This window comes from Boleophthalmus pectinirostris, unplaced genomic scaffold, assembly GCF_026225935.1.
Source record: "Boleophthalmus pectinirostris isolate CB_2022bp ecotype Guang Dong unplaced genomic scaffold, ASM2622593v1 HiC_scaffold_13, whole genome shotgun sequence".
In the NCBI taxonomy this organism is placed as follows: domain Eukaryota; kingdom Metazoa; phylum Chordata; class Actinopteri; order Gobiiformes; family Gobiidae; genus Boleophthalmus; species Boleophthalmus pectinirostris.
Window position 1 is genome coordinate 25,268,643 of NW_026571036.1, and position 24,129 is coordinate 25,292,771.

General features: G+C 38.5%; 2 protein-coding genes across 2 annotated transcripts; one reads left to right on the plus strand and one right to left on the minus strand.

Moving 5' to 3' along the window:
* The first annotated feature begins 229 nt into the window (after positions 1-229).
* On the plus strand, positions 230-19,458 carry agbl5 (AGBL carboxypeptidase 5). The gene is given in 18 exon segments (XM_055149648.1): positions 230-309; positions 1,793-2,081; positions 3,324-3,495; positions 4,441-4,607; positions 5,411-5,588; positions 6,410-6,492; positions 6,494-6,586; positions 8,034-8,559; positions 9,582-9,751; positions 10,513-10,648; positions 12,771-12,991; positions 14,156-14,352; positions 15,082-15,276; positions 17,339-17,457; positions 17,544-17,593; positions 17,680-17,837; positions 17,988-18,097; positions 18,174-19,458. Coding segments are annotated over 17 exon segments (2,868 nt in total). The 5' UTR covers positions 230-309; positions 1,793-1,866; the 3' UTR covers positions 18,252-19,458.
* Positions 19,459-19,506: 48 nt separating this feature from the next.
* Positions 19,507-22,220, minus strand: ost4 (oligosaccharyltransferase complex subunit 4 (non-catalytic)). The gene is made up of 3 exons (XM_020939969.2): positions 22,073-22,220; positions 20,126-20,259; positions 19,507-19,634 (listed from the first exon to the last, which is right to left on the minus strand). The coding sequence occupies exon 2, from the start codon at positions 20,256-20,258 to the stop codon at positions 20,145-20,147; it is 114 nt and encodes a 37-aa protein (XP_020795628.1). The 5' UTR covers position 20,259; positions 22,073-22,220; the 3' UTR covers positions 19,507-19,634; positions 20,126-20,144.
* Positions 22,221-24,129: the final 1,909 nt, after the last annotated feature.

The following is a 24,129-nucleotide window of genomic DNA, read 5'->3' on the forward strand; positions in this document are numbered from 1 at the left end:
ACAATGTGAAGTAATGGTAATTATAATGAATGAGACTGTTATTGGGCTAATAATCAGGGTATACATGATTTTGTAGGTATTATTTTGTTTTTGTATGTGTATGAATTTTGTATTTTGTATTTTATGCTGGATTATGCATTCATTAGAGTGTAATTCGTAAAAGCCCTCCTAAAACGTGCGTAGTGGACGTAACTCTGACCAGAACAATCCATTCTCGTTTTACAGGAGACAGACACTGAATGAACCGAGAGGAGAGACGCTCCGTGCACAGAAATATGGACCTCCTGCAGAAATAACAGCGTAAGAAACGTATGCATACTATTTCAATTCGCGGTTTTAGTCGTGAAATTGTTGCAAAATCACAAATGCTGTTTAAACATCGTAGGGGCGTTGGATTTGCGCGAGGTTTGTGGCGAAAAGATGAGTGCTAGCCTCGGAAGCTAAGGTAGCCTCTGTAGCTTAAAAAGGCACGGGCTAACGGCTGAAACGGAAACACCGCGGTACTATCTGGGTATTACAGTTTGATAATGGGTAAAAGAGACTTTATTTTAATAAATCGTTGCAGATATGATGTGTTTTTGGAGCAGGGCAGACATGGCTGTACGCCGATCAGCTGTTGTTGTTGTTGCCATGTTATACCACGCAGACCTTTGCCCTCGTACAGAGCCTAAAATCTGTGTAAAGCTAATAATGTTATAACAGCCTAATATTACCATTATCCACTAGCTAACTCTGATCAAACACAGAGTTAGTTCGCTAAACGTCTCAAAGTATACATCTTTCTTTTAATGTGTACCGTTTATGTATTCTGTTCAACTGCCACGGCATGGCGCTGTCATACACATACATTTACTGTAGTTTTTTTTTTTTTTTAGCTTTAAATGGATTTGATTCAGCATTGTTACAAATATACATATATCAGAGACTATTACTTTTTACTTAAAGGGCACATATGACGCTATTTTCTGATCTGTGTTCTATGTAGTTTCCTCATCACAAACAGACCTGGAGTTGTGTTTTGTTTCACTCACACGATTAACACACAAACCCTGCAGATTTAGACTGAGTTCTTCTCTCAGACTGAAAACACTCCACCTGTTCCAACTTGTGATGTCATGTGGTAATACAGGCAGTGCTCCATTGTGTTTTTAAACTCCATAGACCTTTATTAGAATTATTTGGGTAATTTCAGCCCTGGAATTTCTAATCTCTACTGAATTAAATTTAAAAGGTAGCTGTTATTTAATTAAAATAACCCTTCATGACATCACAAAGTGGAATTGAGCATTTTGAGCTATGGAGACTAATATAAAAAGATTACGTAAATGTGTATGAGATAAAACACAACTCAGTATGTCTATTTTTGAGGAGGTAACAGCATTCTAACACGGCTTAAAGGAACATATAACAGACTTTGACCATGCAAGAACATATTTATGCTGGAAAAAATGAGTAGTTTATGAACGGAGTGAAAAAATATTGATGAATTCAAATTTCAAACTAACCATAACCTCTGTAATGCGTCCAATAGAAATCACTCTTACTTTATGTATTATATATTATTATTCTGCATTCATGTATTTTATCATAGTTTATATTTGACTGTTATTCTATGTTGCACAATATCAAAGAAGCAAAGTTTGTGAATTGTGTTGACTGACAATCGAAAAAAAAACTTCTAATGTATTTAAAAGCACCTAGAGATTACAGACATTTATGCAAATACTGTAAATACAAAATAAATGGTGTTCTGTTAAGAAGTTTTATTAATATTTTTTCATCTTTTCCACAGTATTAGGATTCCCTGTAAGATCATCCTGTTCCACAAAGGATCTGCTGTAAAAAGACAGAAGAGTGGGCATTGCCATGGAGACTCGTTTTGGGAGTATCGTATTTAGTTCGAAGTTTGACTCGGGGAACCTAGGGCGTGTGGAGAAGGTGGACAAGAGCAGCCCCAGTCCCCCCTCAGACTCCTCGTCCAATGGGAGCGCAGTGTCAGGACCAAGCCCCGCCCCCGATTACGAGTTCAACGTGTGGACACAGCCAGACTGTGCCGGCACGGAGCACGAGAATGGAAACAGGTCAAGAAGCATTACAAGAAGTAATATGTGGTTAAAACAAGGAGCACTAAAGTTTTATCAGTTAATATTGTGGGACATAGAGCTCAGTTGTCCAGTACACTAGGGCTGGGCAGTATCTAAATTTTGATGGCGTTAATCCTTCTCAGGATTTTGCTGGGGTATACGTGTTACCAAAATGTTAAGCTACGAAGCCGCACCGCTGTACAGTCTATGCATATAACCTGCAGACATATAGTCACTGAAAGGTTTCACATGAACCATCTCTTTCTAATGTGATAGAAACACAGAACAGACTCTGTTGCAGAAAGAACACATATCAGCCCTTTATAGTTTATGCAAATGAGCCATGCGGTTTTAAGTTTAATTTCTGTAAAACGTAAACAAATGTACGCTTGATTCCAAAATGCTGCCAAATTGTAGAAGTACTAGTACTTTTTGTGATGTGACAACGGAATGAAACTAATACAATGTCATCTCCCCACGCAGTTAAAAGAAACATTATAGATGCTATTAGTTTTAAATTGTGATTAACATTAAATTGTTAATACAACCACACATTCATTTGTGCTGTGCTAACACATTTAGGTGTCAATGAATTATAATATTATATTAGGTCCTTATGCGCTGCAAATTTTTTAAATGATGGTAATGAAACTAATACTGTTGCTACTTTTTGATACTGCGGGATACTGTAATACCGTATTACTGCCCAAACCTATTGTACACTTCAAAACCAACCAAGGTTTCAGAAAGAAATTTCCCATAAATTTTTCCCATTGACTTTTCATAAAATATTCCCAGCTATGTGGTAAGTGATAATACCCCTGATGCAATTGTTTAGTCAAAAAACACTGAAAACACAAAATCAGAAATACAGTATAAATTAAATCATGGGTAGCTCAGGTGGCAGTGTTTGTCCACTGATCTGAAAGTTGGTGGTTCGAATCCCGCTCATTGGTTTAGTGGTTAGATGGTGCAATTCCAGCTCCCACAGATGAATACTGTTTTTCCCGTGGGCAAGAAATTTTGCCCCCAGTGTCTGTGTACATTGGTGTGTGAGCGTGTAAATTTTGTAAAACACTTAAACCTTAAAACCTTAAAAATACCCCTCCTATTACTATGCTATAATGATACCTATTATTATAACTGTTTCATTGCACATGCTTATATTGCACTGTAATAAACATAAAATCCAGGTTTTATCATCCCAATAATAAAACATCTCTCTCTTGTGTGTTTCAGGTCATGGTTTTATTTCAGTGTGCGTGGAGTATCATCTGGAAAGTTACTGAAGATCAATGTGATGAACATGAACAACCAGAGGAAGCTCTACAGTCAGGGCATGGCTCCGTTTGTACGCACTGTGCCTGGAAAGACGCGCTGGGAGAGGATACGAGACAGGCCCGCTACTGAGGTGTGGGTCTACTTTTAAATCTGTGCATAGGTTTTCATGTTATATTTAAATTATTACTTTCTTAATTATTACATATTGTGACTGTAGTAAATATTTCTCATAGATTTATTGTGTCAAATTTGAGTATGTAAAGATAAGTTGGGGGGAAAAAACAGTTGTGGTCCATGTTTACAGTATGGTTGCTTAGTAACAGGTATGAAATTACCTTTACTTAAGTCACCTCTGCTGCCAACCAGGAAATAAAATCACCAGTCGTCACCAACATGTATCAAAATGGGGAATGAATTTAAGCAAAATTTTAAAGCACCACTTTTATTTTAAATGTTGGGTTAGAGAAAATATAATTTATTTTACAATGTTTAATGGGCCTATATTGCACTATTTTCAGATCTATGTTGTAATGTTTTCTCATCAAAACATACCTGGAGTTTTCATTTTACACATGTCATGTCTAACACACAAACCCTTCATAGTTAGGCTCAGTTGTTCTCTCAAACTGAAAACACTGTTCCACCTTGTGATGTCATCTGGTAATACAGGAAGTGCTTCAGTGTGTTTTTAAACTCCACACAATTTCACTAGAATCATTTGGATAAGCCTTGGAATTGCTAATCTCTGCTGAACTGAATGTAAAGGCAAGCTGTTACCTTGAAAACTACCTCATCATGACATCACAAGGTGGAACACAGCATTTTGAGCTTTGGAGATGTAGGCAGACTTATAATAGGGTTACTCAAACTTGTGTGAATGAAACAAAACACAACTCCAGGTCTGTTTTTGAGGAGGTAGCAGCATTCTAACATGACTTAAAAGAGTCAGTTTAGTGTAAAATATTTGACCTTTCAGCAAAACTTTAAATAACCATTACCAATTACTTTGAAATTTCCACTCTAATCTGTCACTTTATTTACAATATTTAACTCTCTGGTTTGTCTTTTTTAACAGATTGTGGATAACCAGTTCATCCTCTCATTCACTCATCGGATATTAGAGGTGAAGGGAGCCACGACCTTCTTCTCTTTCTGTTATCCGTTCTCTTACTCTGAATGCCAGGACATGCTCCAGCAGCTTGACCACAGTTACCCCAACGCTGCTCAGCTCAGTCCAAGCAGGTACCGCTTCAGTATTCACACTTTTTTATATGGAAAGACACTCGCATAAAGTTCAAAGGGTCCTGGGAGAGTGGGAGGGATGAGATTGGGGATAATTGTTAGGGTACACGAGGAGCACTATTTTGGTTGAGCTCTCTTCAGGGGTGTTATATTTGTATTTGTCTGTTACGATCTACTATGTAATTGTTTTGTTGCTGCTGATTTTCTATTATCTTTTCTGTACTTATTTTTTGTCAAATGTATCCGCTCTCTCCCATGTAGAAAGAAAGGGAAAGAAAAAGACTTTGGTCCTAGTATGTAGGCCTGTCACTATAATTACTCTTCAGTCCTATGGCTAATTATTGCTTCATTCTGCTATGTATTTGTTGCAGCTATTTAAACTATACTGTCTATTTAAAATGTGTTTTATTGGAATTATATTACTTTAATGTAATTGTATCATTATATTTTGAGGTTAAAACATTTTATTTTTCCGTCCTTCTTAACAAAGGCTTCTCTATTTCTATTCTTAACTAATATTTGTAGCTTGGAAATTCTAAATTGGAAATTGGAAAGTCTCTTTTTTGTTATAATATCATAAAATAATTTGCATTCTGATCTGTTAAAATCAGTTATTCATTGAAAATATTATATGTCTGCTTCACTTTGCCTCCATTCCAGAATTCTATATAGAAGTCCATATAAGTGGGTTGCATAATTTACATCAATTTCACAAGTTGTTTGTTCACGGCATGGAAGCACTGTCGAGTTATAAAAGCATATACACCAGTTCTTCCTCTGACCTCTTGTGTTGTTGTGTGCAGTCCCCCAGGCAGTGTGTACTACCACCGTGAGCTGCTGTGCCACTCTCTGGACGGGCACAGAGTGGACCTGCTCACTGTGACAAACTGCACTGGGATGATGGATGAGAGAGAGCCACGCCTGCCCCATCTGTTCCCAGACACAAATACACCCAGAGCACACCGATTTGCAGGCAAAAAGGTACCTGCAGCCTACCTTATACTCTAAACTACATAAGGAGTATCTTTAAATATGTTTAAAGGTGCACTGTGTAACTTTTCTGGTAGAAAGTCACAGATATGTTATTGTTTTGTCTTGAATGTCCTGGTATGGGATTAAACATATCCGTCTTGTATTTTCTCAATAACTTTTTTTATTGACCTAAAACATGCATTCTGACTGTGAGTGGGCTCGCCTCTCCAAAGATCAGACATACTGTGGAACATTCTAGGCAATATCTCCATGGAGAGAAACTGGTGACAAAATCTCCACCAGAAAAGTGACCTTTGAAGGATCACTATGTGCATCAACGTTTCTGGTGGAAGGTTTAATATCTGCATTTTTAATGAAAAAGTTTAAAATATTAGTAAAGTAAAGAAAGTAAAGTAAATTTTATGGAACGTTTCAGGCAAAAGAAAATGGACTTGCATTCAGAACATTAGAATATTAAACTGAAGGATTAATACTAGTTTAGTTTTTTAACTTAATGAACTACAGATATTCAAACTGCCGTGAGCCTTGTCGTTTTGGTTTGTATTAACCCGCTCTACATGATCCTAGTGTTTTTGTTTCACTATTTTGCCTGTAAATCAATTCCTAGTCCTAATATAGAACTGCTCCAAATTCACTCCTACAACTGCTAGCCTTGTGAGCTTCATTTAACTGGAGCTAAACGCTGGTGGTATAGTAAGAATCTGAGGTGTACTAAAACAAAAGCACTTTAGTCTTTACTTTTCTCAATGCATTTTTACTTTTAATTTCACCACATTTTAACAAAACCATCCCACTCTGTGTTTGTGCAGGTGTTTTTCCTCAGCAGCAGAGTGCACCCTGGAGAGACCCCATCCTCTTTTGTGTTTAATGGATTTCTGAATTTCATCCTGAGGAGACGACCCTCGAGCCCACGTCCTCCGAAACATGTTTGTGTTTAAACTCATCCCTCTGCTCAACCCAGACGGGGTCATCCGTGGGCACTACAGGTACCACAATGCATCACTCTTTTGTATGACAAAATTTGATGACACAGTATTGTTACTGTGGGCTGCTGTATCGATATATCGGAAAGAGTATTTTTTTTCTCTTAGCATTTTTTTCTGTGATCACACTACAGTTTTGTTGCTCATTTAGTGCTCATTTAGTGGAAGGAAACTAGTATTCACTGTTTATATATTCACTGTTTTGATTATTAAAATAGATGTACTTCATATCAACTTTGCACAAGTAGTGATTAAACAAAGTAGTGATTAAACAAAGAAATGTTGCTAAAAGTATCATGTGCTATATATCGATTATCGCATCATGTATCCACATATCGGTGACAGACTGTAATTATTTATGTTTAGTTTTAATTGCAGCATATTGTCAAATGAATATTTGTCAGAGCTTGCTATTCTTGTATTTGAAACAGTTCTTATAATTGCATTACTAAGGTGTCTAGTAATGTCACACAAACATCACAAACTAATTCTTGTTATTATTTTTTAGTCCTTCTGATTATAAATGACCTGTATTATTATGTTAACCAAATAATTCCTCAGTGTATCTGACTTTATGAGAGCCTTCAACATCTTTTATCATTTATCTTGTTCTGTAGTTCTGTTCTCCAGCTCGTGTACAGTCCATGTGCTGACCGGTGTGTGTGTGTCATACAGTATCCTGTTCAAAGAGATCGTTTTACACAAAGCCAATTTGTAGATGGACAGTGTATGCTGTAGCTTATTAGTCACTGTTAAGTCTCTTGACATAGCTCACAGCAAACCACCAACACTCTAGCCACATCTCACATGTAAAAATGGACAAAAAAAGTAAATTCAAATTCTCATCAGTTATAATATTGTTTCTTCATCAAAACCAGACCTGGAGTTGTGTTTTGTTTCATTCACACTTGTTTCACACACAAACCTTGCATATTTAGACTGAGTTCTGATGTCGTCGTCAAAGTTGTACTTCACTGTGTTTTTAAACTGCACACACCTTCAACAGAATCATTTGGGTCAGTTCAGCCCTGGAGTTGCCAATTTCTACTGAACAAAAAGTAAAAGAATCTGTTAACTGGGAATAAACTGCTTCATGACATCACAAGGTGAAACAGAATATTTTGAGCTTTGGAGATGTAGACAGACTAATAATAAAAGAAGCATAATAAAGGATCTTGAAGCAAAAATCAAATGTATGGAACAAATGTAATATAGCTCAACTGCAATTTATTTAATCCTGAAATTCTGCTCTCAAAACAACAAGATTGTTCTGTTTTAGTTCACTGGAGGAAAGTAGGTTGAGTGTTCACCCACCAACCACAGGATAGCCTGTTCAGTCCTAATCTGATTTAGTGTGGCTGTAACTAGACTATGCTGATTGAATAAATTCATTATTTTTGTATGTCCTTATAAATGTCTTGTATTAATGTTGTCTTTCATTTGTTTGCAGGACTGATTCCAGGGGTGTAAACCTGAACAGACAGTATCTAAACCCCAGCTGGGAGCTTCATCCTTCCATTTACGCAGCCAAGTCACTGTTACTGTACCATCACACACACAACCGCGTTCAGAAAGCACAGGCGACCAATCGCAACACCCCGACACGTCCACAAACCCCACCCCCCAACAATACGCCAGCCAATCAGAGCCCTCCTCCCCTCACCTACATGGAGATCAGTATGAACCAGCGAAATGCGGAGAAAGATGCAACTCCTCCGCAGACAGATATCAACATGGCGATGGAGGAAAATACTGTGAACACTACGGACTTGGAAAAGATCGACCAAAATGTTTCAAATCCCGGAGAGACTAATGTTACAAATAGTCCAGAGGAAGAACCAAAACAAGATGAGGAAAAGCAGGAGTCGATACCACCTCAAGAAGGGGGCGTGGCTTATTATGTGGATTTGCATGGCCACGCCTCCAAACGTGGCTGTTTCATGTACGGGAATAACCTACCGGATGAAAGCCAGCAGGTACATTAACTCACGCAAAAAAAACAAACAAAAAAAACATTTATTTGGTTTACTGACAAACATTTGCAAAAATATTAAAAGACTGGGGTCTTAAAGGTGCACTGTGAAACTTGCTTGTCTCCATGGAGATGCTTTGCTTTGCCTGTAATCTTTCATGGTATGACATTAAACATATACATCTAGCATTTACTAATTAAGGGTGTTTCTAATGCTCAAAATTACAATCATTCCTTGATAGGTAGGTTAAGTTTATACTGTAGAACATTCTAGACAAAGCAATAATATTTCCATGGAGACAAGCAGGCAGCGGACCCTCCACTGGAAATGTTACACTTCAAAGTGATAGCCTAATAAAATTCAACTGGGTCTAAATCATTAATAAGCTGGAAACTAAACTGGAACTAATTTAGGATTAACGTCCACAAAGACTTGACTAGGATGAACCCAGGTTTGTTCTGATGTAAGTTTGAACTAAGTCTGGGACTTCAATAAGACTTTAATCCAACACCCACTAACCTAAGTTCTTTTCAGATACAATTCAAATACAAATACAAATACAAATACAAATACAATACAGTACAATTTCAGCTGTTATTTGCCTGGTGTCCAACTTTGCTTGGTGTCCAATTAATTCATCTAGTTAATCTTAATGATTGTGGATATAAAATGTGGAGAAATGTGATGTGTTTGGCCTTATACATTGAACATGACATAACCAGGACTATACCAGGTCTAAACCAGATCAAAACTCAGTCTAAACCAGGTCCAAACCAGGTCTAAACCAGGTATATTCTAACACTAAACCAGATCTAAACCAGGTCTAAACCAGGTCTATTCCCGGACTAAACCAGGTCATCTATAGTAGGCAGGGTCATGAGGCCAAGTGCTCTGAATGCCAGCAGAGGCAGCTCAATGTTACTCACACCTCTGCACTGACTTGTGTGTTGTAAGCTCTATAAATAAAAATTGATTGATTGAAATTTCCTTATGTCTCTGTACCGACACTGACCTGTGTGTTGCAGGTGGAGAACATGCTGTACCCCAGACTGATCGCTGTGAACTCCGCCCACTTCGACTTCCTGGGCTGTAATTTCTCAGAGAAGAACATGTACGCTCGAGACAAGAGGGACGGCCAGTCCAAAGAGGGCAGTGGGAGAGTGGCTGTGCACAAGGCCATAGGGCTGCTGCACAGGTGAGCAGGGCTTTACAAAGCTTTTTCAGTGTGCCCTTAATCATATAATGGTGATTCTTAGTGTTATTAATGTTCTTACTTCATTTATTACTATGTATATTTAACTGCTTTAATAATACCCTTGAACAAATTATACTTTCCAATATATAAAAATTAAGAAATATACTCAGTTAGTAGCATGTTTGTCCATTGATCCAAAGGTTGGTGGTTCAAATCCTGCTCTAAACATAAACGTCGTTGGTTGAGCGGTGAGATCCACTGACCCACAGGTTGGCGGTGTGATTCCAGCTCTCACAGATTAATGCTGTTGTTTGTCCTTCAGCAAGACACTTAACCCACCTCGCCCCCAGTGTCTGTGTACACTGGTGTGTGAATGTGTGTGTGAATGGGTGAGTGGTTCCTTGATGTAAAGAGCTTTGAGTGAAGGTGGAAAAACGCTGTATAATAATGATAAATGTGATGATTTACCATTCCAAGTACCCTCTGGAAAGTGCTTTGTACCTTTAAAAAAATGTATAACATGAACTCTAAAGACTCCATATATTAACTACTATCTGGATATTAAGAAACTGCATTATGTCCTGGAGTTTGGATTCTGCCATCATTTTTACCTCTCAAATCAAAAATGAAAACGTGCTGTATTTGAAAATTCTATTATAAATGTAAGAATTACTATTATGATATTGTGTAGTAACAATGCTGATAGATTTTGTGATTAGGTTCTGGTTAAAGTTTAACTGCTAACTATGTGTTCTGCACAGTTACACTCTGGAGTGCAACTACAACACAGGGAAAATGATGAACAGCATCCCCCCGGCGTGTCACGACAGTGGGCGTGCCTCTCCTCCTCCTCCTCCCTCTTTCCCTCCCAAATATACCCCAGAGATATTTGAACAGGTAAGCACAGATAATCACAAGTAATTATCAATAAAAGCAATAACAAGAGTCATGAAACAGTGCTATTACAGTGAACATTAAAGGTCCGATATTACACAACACTGACTCTTGGCCCCACAGGGGTAACGTAAATCAAACTGAGCAAAACAAGACTAACCCAAACAGACAAAGAACAGGGCTAAAACTGAACACAAGAGGGGGAATTACACTAAATAATTAACTACCGTATTTTCCAACCTATAAGTAGCTCCGCACTTTTTGGGGAAATGTATTTTATAAAATCAGAGACCAGGAACCAACATTTCATCTTGAAAGGCAAGTTATAGTAGTAACAATAAAAGAGAGAACAACAGACTGAAAAGGCGTTAATATGTTAATGTAACATTTGAACAGTTATTCAGATAATTATAGCATAAACACCATAACATAAGTTTACCAAACTCATGAGCTCACTCCAAATCACTAAATCCATTCAATTCTTCATCCTCGGTGTCACTTCTGCGCAACCTCCAGAGATAAACCATAGACCCATGATGTAAACAGAGCGCCGCTTCCTCTTCTGTGTAGCTGTCATCAGACTCAGCATCAGTTCCAGTTAGAATTATTCCAGCCTTTCTGAAACCTGGCAGGATGGTTTCGGTGTCATTGAAGTTGAGGATTTTTCGATTCATCCAGTGACTTCCAGGAAAGTTACATGGTATACCCGCCCGGTTGCCGTGAAGCTGTACTCTCCGTCCCTGCTTTCCGTCAGTCCCGCACAAGTTTCTTGCTCGCTCCAAACTTTCTTTCTGCTGCTCGATTACCGTTTTCGGTTGCATATTTTCCTATTTGCAGCAAGACAGCGGCTTTTTCTACAGGTGGCAGGCGCAGTAGAGTGCGAAGTGACAGTAGTGCGGGAGTAATAGTAGTACTAGATACTGGCACACAAGACTAGAGCCCCTCGCGGCTGTCAGTCTGAAAATTTTAATGTGTAAGTCGCACCGGAGTATAAGTCGCAGGAAACACCCAAACCATGTAAAAAAAGTGCAACTTATAGTCCGGAAAATACAGTAAAACTACTAACTTAATCAAAGTAACAAGAAGGCAAATAATTATAATACAGAAAATAATAAGTGATAATAAAGTAACCTTAAACAAACTTGGTAAAACACACTAAATAGTGCTCTCCCTTTGTTGGGTGTGGATGGTCTCTGCCAAGGGTCCTCTGTCTGGCCACTCAAACAAAAAAGAACAAGTAAGTAAGTAATAATTTAGACTTACATTAAATAAAACATGTGCACCCAAATTAGAATATAAGTCTAAAGAAAGGAATTAAATTAAATTATCTGTGCTGTAATGAACTTTATGTAAATAGAACTGAAATGAAATAATACTAACACTGTGGAGTGGTGGCAGAGGGATCCACCACATTACCTCCTCAAAAACATGACTAGAGTTGTGTTTTGTTTCATTCACACATGTTTGAGTAACCATTTATTGTCTGTCATCTCCAAAGCTCAAAATGCTCTGTTCCACCTTATGATGTCATGAAGTGGTAGTTTTCAAGCTAAAAGATACTTTTAGCTTTAGTTCAGTAGAGATTGGCAATTCCAGTGCTAAAATTATCCAAATGATTCTAGTGAAGGTGTATAGAGGTTAAAAACATATTACCACATGACATCACAAGGTGGAACAGAGTGTTCTCTGTTTGAGAGAATTCAGCCTAAATATGCAGGATTTGTGTTAAAGGTATGTTGTGTAATTCTGGTGGATGTTATTGTTTTGTCTGACTGTCCTGGTGTGGCATTAAACAAATCTATCTTGCATTTACTCAATAACATGAATTTTTAATTACCTAAAATCTTGCTTTCCTACTGTGAGTGGGCCTGCCTCTCCACAGATCTGACATGTAACTTGGCGCTTTTGTGTCATCTGCTCTCTCTGTAGAGATTAATAAGTGTGGAACATTTCTGCCACTATCTCCATTGAGAGAAGCAGGTGACGGACATGGATGAGTTTCATGCTGTGCTGATGAAAATTCCAGACAAACCAAAGATATCTCTGTGGAAACAAGCAGTTGACAGATCTTCCTTCAGGAAAGTTACGCAGTGCACCTTTAATACAGTGTTTGTCTGTGCTTCAGGTGGGTCGAGCGGTGGCCATCTCCGCTCTGGACATGGCGGAGTGTAACCCGTGGCCCCGGCTGGTTCTGTCTGAACACAGCTCTCTGTCAAACCTGCGCGCCTGGATCCTCAAATACGTCCGCAACACAAAGGGGCTCAATGCAAATGCCAACACCAACGCTCACCTCGCCTCCAAACCCTACCACGCAAACAAAGTGACGCCACCAAAGAGCTTCATCAAGTACGTACTGCTGGTGTCGTATGTGGAGTTCAGTGGTCCACATTAAGACAGGTTTAAATCATCTCTACATGGATGTTTGCGGTGATAGACTTCTTAGAATCACTGTCAAGCCTCAAGTCAATATTATTTGTATGTTTATATGTGGATGCTTTGCAGTGATATTACGCAGGAGGTGTTCTACGTGTGTTTCTAATGTTGGAATGTTTAGGAGTTACCATGGTGACACAATGCACACATTAGCAAACAATACAAGTGCTCATGGTACTGTTTAGGTGTTTCATTTCAATAAACAAATGAGAGTGACTAACTGAAAAACTGTTGGCTAACCTGTTGTAAGCTGCAGCTAAATCAGTTCTTTCTGGTCATGTTAAAATAAAGATCAGTATAAAGTCTAATAAAGCCTCAGACAAAGCAGGGCCTACAGCATCACACCCCCAGGGAATGTTATTGATATTAGCTGCAAAGTATCAATAGGAAAAACATATTTTATATGTATTTTTTGGAATAGAGATAATGTTTCCAAACTTTTTAGGCTTGTACCCTCAGGATAACCACGTAACTGACTGTGGACCCGTACAGTGAAATTGACAGATGTAAAGTAATACCAGTGGAAAAACGTGTTAAATCTGTTTTAATGTTATTACTTGTTAGATCCAATTTCACTATTAAATTAACTCTTTAAGAATACATTTGTAGAATTGTATCTTCCTCAATTTGATTTCAACAGCCTGTACAAAAACATGATTTTCAACCAAACTAGCTGGTGTGTCCATAGACTGTAGACTGTTAACGCACTAGCCACCGCATTCCAAATAGGAAGTTCGCATGTGGCTCTTCGGGCTCCTACTGACCCATGACTTACATTGGAATATGATGTGTTTGTATTAACCCGCTCTACACGATCCTGTTTTTTCTCCCACTATTTTGTCTGTCAAAAAAATTCTATTCATAATATAGTGCCTGGCTCCAAATTCGTCCCTGTAACTGTTAACATCACAAGCTTCATTTGAGCGGCGCTGAACGCTGTGGGTGACATCACACTCACTTAGTCCACTTCTTTATACAGTCAATGGGTGTATCATTTGCTGAATGAACTGCTGATGTTAAAACCGCATAGAAACAATAAGACCGTAGAATGATTGTCTGTTTTACTTCTCCCTCCAGCTCCCTGTCAGGCTCGTCATCAGAGAACACCCTGACTCGTGTTCGGTGTAACAGCCACAGCAGCAGCAGTCAGACCCCCTCCCCAAAGATCCACACCTCCCCCAGCTTCACCTTTGGGTGCCCCCCTCCCCGCCCCACCCACCCACAGCACAACAGCACCCGAGGAGGAGGCAACAAGACACTGGGCCCTGTGCGCGGTAAGACTATCCTCTGCTTTATGACAGGGTTTAGATGACATTATCTAGGGGCTGCTTTGTTCTCACCTGTCTCCTTGTTCCAGTTCAGCGCTTCATGACAGCTCAGCATGTACAGTCAACCACAATAATGACTTGATCAATTTAGTGTTGAATATATGAAACCTGGAACATTATATTTCTGAGCTCTCTAATTATCGTTTGTACATTTTTGTAAAAGTGGGAGATTTTGGGTATTTTTGTTAATAATACAATAAAATCTGAGCCCTAAAGAGTTGGTAGTAAGTATCTCTGTAGTGATATAGCATATATTCAAAATGTGACAGGCCTAGTGTACAGTATTTGAGGGGTGTGGATTTTGCTGTGAATATAGTCACAATTGATCTTAATAATAATAATAATGTTGCAAAGGTGCACTCTGTAACTTTCCTGGTGGAGGGACCACTTGCTTGTCACCATGGTGATGTTATTGCTTTACCCGAAATGTTCCACAGGAGGGCTTACAGTATATCTAGTTTGGATCTGTTCAATTACAGGTGTTTTATAGCTAAACAAATATCTTGAAAATCATACATCCTCACTGTAAGCGGGGTTTCCACTCCACAGATCTGACCTGTAACTTGGCCTGGTGGCACCATCTGTTTGAGGATGCCAACATTTCAGGCAAACCAGTAACATTTCCATAGACAGAATGTGGTGATGGACACTTTCTCTCTCTCTCTCTCTCTGCAGACTCAAAGGCTCAAGAGAAGAGACGCCCCCCTCACCACCACCACCACCGCCCAGTTCTTCGCTCGCCCAGTAACAGCCACGCCCCCTCCTCTCGCCCGACCGCTCCTCACTCTCCCCCCTCCTCTTCCTCTTCTTCGTCTTCCTCTGTGTGCGCCCCGGGGTCCTGTCCTCTCCCCGGCTCCGTCAGTATGTCAGGTCTGTACACCCTCCAGCCCCCCAGCCTGTCCACTCTGCTCCCCTCCCTACAGGCGCTGCCTCGGCCTGGGCTTCTATCCAAACTGAGCCCCCTGCTCCTCCAGGGCCTCCCACCTCCTCCTGCAAACTCTGCAGCAGCACCCAGCCAGGACTGAGGGTCACATACTGTGGGTCACATACTGTGGGTCACATACTCTGGTGCTAGCGCGTCTCTGGTGCTAGTCTCCTCTTTACTTTTCATTTCTGTGTAAAACATGTTTTTGGACTCTTTGAGTTGGTCAACACAAAGTAACTTGAAATCCACTGATTGAAATTTAGGTGAAAAAGATTAAATTGATGTGGTAATTCTACTGAGAGTGGAAACATTACTTAAAATATATTGGCAGTCTAGAATAAAATGGCTGCATGCTGCAATAAGCTAAACTAAAATGAAAGTTCCACACTGCACTTTATTTTTCTGTAGAATGTGATTCTGATATGAGAGTTTTCAGATAAAGGCCAGTTAAAGCTTTGTTGGTCAGTGCACCTTGTGTTTATTTACATGAGTGGAAACAGGCTTATGACAAGTTGAAGATGTCATTTAACCATTAGTGGATATTTAAATCATATTTAAAAAGATAATTATTTATAAAGTACAAATGAAAGGCCTTTACTCTTCTAAATATTTTAGTTTATTTATAGTTTAGCTTCATGAGCCTCTATCTGAGTCATTCCAGTGTCAGTGTGGTGCTGACCACAGTAGCTACTGCCCTGAGCTCATGTCCAAACATGAGAGTCTGTTTCTTTAAGAGACACACCTATTAACACACCTATAAGCTATTTACCAACAAGCAATAAATCAGAATCAGTGACTGGTTCTCCTGCCACTGCACTGTAAATAATGTGTAAATGACCCCAGAGCTTTCTGTTCTCATTTTAAGACCATCTCTGTGAATGTGGCCAGTGTATGCAGTAAGCTGTTTGTGGTTATATCATTTATCTCTATATTTGAATTAAGCAAAGTCCAACTTTCTATGTACATTTCATGCCTAATTATAAACTATGTACATCAACTATGTAACAGAGGGTGCGTTCACACATGTCCTGATTTGGGCCCAGTTTGAGTTCTAATTTAGATTTGGTTCCTGGTCTAGCCCAGGTTTAGTTCTGAGTTCAGTCCAGTCCAGTTAAATCCCAGCTCTGATGCGTTGATTGTCAGTGTGAACACACCCTGAGGCCTTTTAGAGGCTCTAAATGTGTTTAAGTTTAGTGTTGAAGAACATCTCAGTGTGTTCAGATCTTCAGATGTGACTGTAGCTTTTGGTGTGCCTTCCTTCTGTGTACGCAGGGTTCTGCTCATAGTGTTACAATAGTTCAGCTTTGCCAGCTCAGGAGACTGGTCCTCAGCACATGACATTGTTAATCATCGATGTTTCAAATAGTGAACATATACTGTAGTAATAATTATAATTACCCATTTCATGTACAAGTTGTTATGGATAAACATTCACATTTTGCCTCGTAGCATAACTGCCCAAGTCTCATTCTTCTCTCCAGACCCTGCTGTATCTGTAGGTGTCACTGGCTCCATCTTCACCCAATCCAAAACATTTTTACAGCTAAAAAACAGAACCTGCCTGTCATGCTACTGACTTATGCAGTTTATTTCTCTATTTTCCCAAAACTTTGATTAATACTTGGTCAGTCATGCTAAACAAGGCTAAAGATTTAATTATGTATGAAGTGTAACATATGGACAGTACGGTTATGATCTTTTTCACTGTGATGGACCTGGTGACGAACAGTGGAGATGTACTGTACACATCACACTCACTTGTACATTTCTCCAATAAGAGCTGTGCTGTTACTTCAATGTGGTGCTAACCCTCTGCATCTGAACTCACGTTTGTCTCGTTATCTTTACAAATCTTGTCTTCTTGAATGTCTTTATTCCACTGGAATAAAATCTCTTTGTAACACTTGTGTCCTGGGACTCCTCTGCTCTTTACTTCCAGTTTCTCTTTGTGGTCCTTGTGTTTTTCTTATTAAAGTTTAAATGAATGTGCTTGAATGTGCTTCACAGGGGTAAGTTGTCCAGACATCCAGGTGGGGGGCCCCAGTTCAGTGTGTTTGACACGGATGCCCTTCCCCATGCGCTCGGGGCGTGTGGGGAGGAGCGGCCGGCCTCTGTCCTTCTCTCAGGTTAGTTTATATCACTGTCTATCAAACCAGTATGAGTATACCAGACCCATCTTTGTACCTTTTATTAACTTTTATGTCTCACACAGACTAAAGACTTGGGGCCTGAGCACATACTTTCCTCTATCAAATTTAGCAAGTGCGTACGACTAAAGCCATGTATCAAAAAATCTCCTACACTTTAATACATAACAACCTGACATTTTACCTTCTGTTCCTGCTCAGGTGTGAACTGCTGCAGCCTCACCTGAGCCGGATCCCCATCAGAACTTCGAGTGAAGTTCCGTCCACAAACTGTCAATCAAATGGGAAAGAGGAGCTGTGCAGTCTGAGGGTGTGGAAGCTGCTCCGGCCAGGACTGCAGCGCCACCTGTCACTCACAGGTAAGAAAAAAACAGAAATCATATTTTTATTGATTCATTTAATTTGCAAAACAAAAATGGGTGATTACTTTGGAAAGGTACATTGAATAGTAGTGTACACATGTTCATTTGAATCATTCTAAATCATTTTAATTCTGTAATTTTCTACAGGTGTTTCTGGAAAACAGGCTGCGTTACAGTTGGCCTCCAAAGCAATTATTAAGGAAAATACTGACAATAGTCTCCATCTCAACAAAGGAATAGATGAAATCACACCAGAGGTCAGTGATAAACAGAACACAACAGTGACTTTATCATTGTTTTTGTCCTTGATCTATGATCCATGTTGTGTTACAGGGAGAAGAGACTTCTCTGCTGCGTCTGCCAGAAACCCTCAACTTGACTGAAACAGCGACACTCTGTGGTGAAGCCTAGCACTTGTGTTCTCTGGCATTTGTAGCATCGACTGTATAGACTGTTACAGTCTTTTATTTATAGACTTGAACTGAACAAACCTGTGATCAAAATGAAGATACCATAAACTCTAATGACCACGTGTTACTGTACAATACATGGCTTTGTTTACTCTTTGTGAATGCAGTGATGGAGGTGGTCACGGTGGTTGCACCTTTTTGCAATTCAATACTGTAGCCTATGTTCAGTGCCTTTTTCAGTGGCTCTACAGCAGTGAAATAAGATAGAAACATTACTTTATTTTTGTAGAAACCTGCAGTTTTCAATGGCACCAAATTAAACTTAATGCAGCTGACGTCTTACAAAGTACTGTAAATAATGACAGTAGTTTTAGTAATATATAAATACTGTGGTATTAGGACCATTCACTTTACTTATTCACTGTAACTTTCAATTGTCCAGTCCAAAAGCAAAGCCTGTTACCTTATTTACCTTGAAAGTTTATAAAAGTAGATGTTTATTTTTTATTTTCAGTAAAAGTTATATATTTTAGTGGAATTCCATGAAACACGTACACGTACAGTGTACATATTCACACAGTGCAGTATAAAATGATTTAGTTATTTAGTGCACATCCATCGAATCATCTCAAATGGCAGCACATTTCACACAGACCATAGACTGTTTACAGTCTGTGATAGACACCGTCAGAGGAAATCTTTCAAATGTAAAGAGCATGAACAAGAAAAGACCAGGACCTGGGTCATTTATCATGGTATTATTTTATATCTATGTATTTTTGTACAGTAATATATTTGAATTTGCACCTTTTGTCTGAATAATTATTAGTAACACAGGTTAAAATACATTTAAGTTTATTTAAGGAAGTGAATTTCTTTTGTTTTTCCTACATCACAGGAGTTTAATAGCTTGGACTTTGCATGCTTTAAAGTTGATATTAAAACCCATTTCCAAAGTAGAACTACATTAAATAGAACTGTTATTGTGTAGCTTTGAAGAAATGAGATTTTCAGTAGTGTTAGTTACTACAGTTTGATTGTATTAAAAATGTACTTTCATATGTACTTTTTATAATTGCAGCACAGCCTTTGATGAGCTACTGAGTGTACAAGTGTGTGTGTGTGTGTGTGTGTAAAGGAAAGCATCATCACTGTACTGTTGTGAGAGATTATACTGTTTGTACAAAACCACAAATGAATAAAAATCATTCAATACAATCCATGTTTTTGTTGCAAACAAAGACAAACAGAAATAATGGTGTTTACATGTTTATTATAAAAATGCTAATTAATGTGCAACATTAACAGAAATTTTTGTCTTAATTGGACAAAGGGCTGAAGAGGGGAATGTTTCCAGGGTGGTGCATCTTTCTTCATTCTTCAACTACAAAAGAAGAAGTATAAAACAATGAAGTATATCAGATAATGAACAATGGCAAAGAAACCAGAGATATCTGAAATTTAAAAGGACCTGTATTACGCAAAATGGCCTCTTGGGAGCTTTAAGCCATGTTAAGAGTACTGTTATCTCCTCAAAAACAGGCCTGGAGTTGTGTTTTGTCTACATCTCCAAAGCTCAAAATGCTCTGTTCCACCTTGTGATGTCACAAAGCAGTGCAAGGCTGAAATTATCCAAATGATTCTAGTGAAGGTGTATGGAGTGTTTCTATATGGAGTTGTCTGTGTTTGAGAGAAGAACTTAGCCTAAATGTGCAGGATTTGTGTGTTAAACATTGTGTGAATGAAACAAGACAAAACTCGAGGTCTGTTTGCGATGAGGAAACTACATTATAATATAGCGTAATATGGGCCTCTCAATGCAACAATGTCCATTTGAAAGCCACAAGAGGAGTTTTACCGCTGGCACTTATTTACCTTTTAAATCATGGCAAATTTACTCCTGCTTCTTGGGGTTATTGACAGCCACGTAGTGATATAACACCACCAGCAGGAACAAAGACACTCCGAGCATGTTGGCGAAGATGGCCAGCTGCACGTCTGTAACCATTCTGCAAATATGAAACACAGACTTTTATTTGTCACTTCATTTTAAAAGGGTCACGCTGAAACTAAGCTTGCCCATATTTTTGTAGAGCTATTCATCATCAGAAAGATCTGTCCACATGTGGGACTTTTCTGGTGGAGGGTCCGTCAAATGCTTTTCTCCATGGAGATGTTTTTGCTTTTTCTGGAATTTTTCACAGTATTGTATTAAACCTTTCTACCTTCATGGAGACCAAACCAGACCAAGTTACAGATCAGATCTGTGGAGAGGTGGTCCCGAGGTATTTCTGGGCTATAAAACCACCTGTAATTTAATAAATGTAAGACAGAGCTGTTTAATGTCACAGTGTGGAACATTCCAGGGAGAGCAATGACATCTCCATAGAATAACAATATTATTCCTGTCAATCATCATATCATTTTTGTTCACCGTTTTCCTATGACCTCTTGTATAAAGCTGCAATTTTATACATTACTGATATATACTGAGTGGCTATTTTGCATTTGCATTTATATAATTATTTCTTATTTGATACCCGTCTCTTGCTCTTTTTTGCTACTTATTGAGAATGTATTATTACCATTTATATTTTAGTTCTTTGTTATTATATTGTGATGTGAGAGCTAGTGTGTTTAAATAATTCCCCTTGTGGATCTAGAAACAAGAAGGTGACGGACCCACCACCAGAAAAGTTACGCATTGCCAGTGTTGGGGAGTAACAGATTACATGTACTGGAGTTACGTAATCAGAGTACAAATTATGAGTAACTGTATTTGGTTACAGTTACTGTTTCAATGAGTGGTAATTGGATTACAGTTACTTAGTTAAAATTAATGGATTACATGGAGGTATTTTCCCGTTTTCACATTTTGGGTTATTCCGTTTTTTTTTTGTTTTGTTTTGTTTGGTAATTTCACTCATTGCCGGACACTAAACCAGGTCTAAACCAGGACTAAACCCAGGACTAAACCCAGGTCCAAACCCAGGTCCAAACCAGGTCCAAACCAGGTCCAAACCAGGACTAAAGCAGGACTAAAGCAGGACTAAAGCAGGACTAAAGCAGGACTAAAAGCAGGTCTAAAACCAGGTCTAAAGTAGGTCTAAATCAGGACTAAACAAGGTCTAAAACCAGGTCTAAAGTAGGTCTAAACCGGGACTAAACCAGGTCTAAACTAGGTCTAAACCGGGACTAAACCAGGACTAAACCAGGACTAAACCAGGAATAAACCAGGAATAAACCAGGACTAAACCAGGACTAAATCATGCAGCGTGGACAGTGTTTCCTCCTCTTCTATCAATAATATTTTTAATACGGTTCAGTAAAGTCTGGGCTTTTCATGGTCTTTTAGCAAATAAAACATCTTATGTGAAGATATCCTCGTCTTTGCTTCTCTACAGCAAATCAAGTAATCCAAAGTATTCAGATTACATTACTCACTTTAAGTAATTTAATGGATTACGTTACAAACTACATTTTGGGATATGTAATCTGTAATCTGTAAGGGAATACATTTTAAAAGTCACCTTTCCAACACTGCGCACTGTACCTTTAAAATACATTATCCGTCAAGTTAGAACAATTTCATAACTTCAAATAAACATTTCTTGTAGCATTAAAGCACAGACTGAGTAAAGATGATATAAACGATATAAACATTCACAATCACCAAAGATGACAGGGCTGTTAGCATGCTAGCTCGTATTTTGTTGCATCCTGAAACCACAGCATAAATATTGACATGCAAGTCGCTCAGTCGTCACTGGAAAAACCATCCATTAAACGCACAAAGATTTCAGTAAACTATAAACTACTTACATGGTTGTTTTATTGTATCTGATTCCTGATCCAGACGAGGTTTTGCAGTGGTGGATGTAAACGTCGCTGCTGTCGCTGCTTCCGGTTTGACAGGAAAGACACGTCACGTTTAAAAGCACGCAACACCTGAAATAAAATATAATAAATGATCAAAATAAAAACATAAGAAATCATTTCAGCAACATTTTTAAGGGTGAAAGCTCCAATTGAACGAAACAGATGTATTATATTATTTATTATTTATTTATTATTCATTAATGTATTTATGTATTCTTCTTCTTCTTCATTATTACTATTATTATTATTATTATTATTATTATTGTAATTATTAAAGCAACGTAGAAAGCACGCTACAAGTCGATCAGAAAATATTGAAATTAAATTGAATAAAAACGATAAAAGCAAAAATTTTAAGGATGAAAGCTCTAGTTAAACGAAACAGATTAATTAATTTTGTTTGTATTATTATTATTATTATTATTATTATTATTATTATTATTATTATTATTATTATTATTATTATTATTAATTCCGTGTCAGCTCGGGGGCTCGAGACGCCTCTCTCGGATGATCTCTCGTAGGAGTGGGAGGAGTGGCCGCAGTGTTTCGACCACATTGCTCAGCCCAAATGTTTATTATAAAACTAGAGCGTTCATCGCCATGGTGCAACTCCCCAGCAGCCATGTTATGACTGGTAAAATTCTCCTCAAAAACTTGTGCAGGGAGTTGGACTTTTTATTTATATATACATTTCTCTTAAAATCATCTCGTAAATACGTTTTCATATTTTTCCTTCATCAAATGTTCTACCATACTAATGCAGAAAAACAACTGTTTGGGTGATATAAATTCCTCTTTTATAGCACAAAGAATGTTTATTAAAGCAGTGTCCATGCTGTTCATTCATCGACATCAAATGCATAAACTAGTGAAATGTAATATTATTTAGGATGAATATTCCTCTTCATAACTGAGAGATGTCCAGAGAGTTCCTTGCATTATTAGGATCTCAAATTAACCCTTTAATCAATGCAAATTTGTTTATGTTATTTTTTTAATTAAAAAAGAGAACTAGTAGCTGCTCCTACATTCACAAGACAGCCACCGCATTATCCACAGAAACAGACACAGATATCCCATTATATGTCAATTTGGTCACAAGGTCACACATTTTTATACAGCACTTTTCCACTTTCAAGACACTCAAAGCACCTTACGTCAAGAATCACTCACCCATTTACACAAACACTCATCCATGCAGACACTAGGGAGAGGTGGGTTAAGTGTCTTGCCCAAGGACACAAGTGTCCTAAGTGGACAAACACTCTGCCTGTAGCACAATGCATTTTAATCAATGCATTTTTGTTCACATTATTGTCTAGAAGTAGCTGCTCCTAGAATCACAAGATGGCTGCACAAATATATAACAAATAATAACAACACTTTTCCACCGTCAAGGCACTGAAAACACTTTACATCAAGGAATCACTCACACATTCATACACCATTGCATGCAGACACCGGGGTGAGGTGGGTTAAGTGTCTCGCTTAAGGACACAATGACAGCATTCATCTGTGGGAGCTGGAATTGCACTGCCAACCTGTAGGTCAGTGCATCTCCCAGTGTTGAGTCCTGTGTCCCCTGTCCCAGCAGATTTATCCAAAACCAGTGATTTGTCTCAGTTTTATACAAGAAATATCCCAGGTGTCCTTATTTTGGACCAATCTGATCCTGCCAACAGTAAAGAGAGACAGTGTCATTTGTTTGTTTAAGTAAAATCCAGAAAAGCTGCTTGAACACCCAGAGGGAAAAAAATGCTGCTCAAATATATATAATTTTTATAAGCCCAGAAGACAAAATTGAGACTCTCATTTTAATCTTACTATAGTTCCAGATTTGTCTGGTGTGAGTCACCGGGGGTGTCCCGGTTTTTGATTTATTAATCTGACCGCTCAACCAATGATGAGAGTGTGATTCAGACCTCCAACCTTCGGATCAGTGGCCAAACACTCCACCAACTGAGCTACTGTCGCCCCAAATATTCCGTAATATGCCA

Bases quoted from the DNA above. Each gene is read 5' to 3' on its own strand.
- ost4 (XM_020939969.2), bottom strand. From the start codon at position 20,258: ATGGTTACAGACGTGCAGCTGGCCATCTTCGCCAACATGCTCGGAGTG.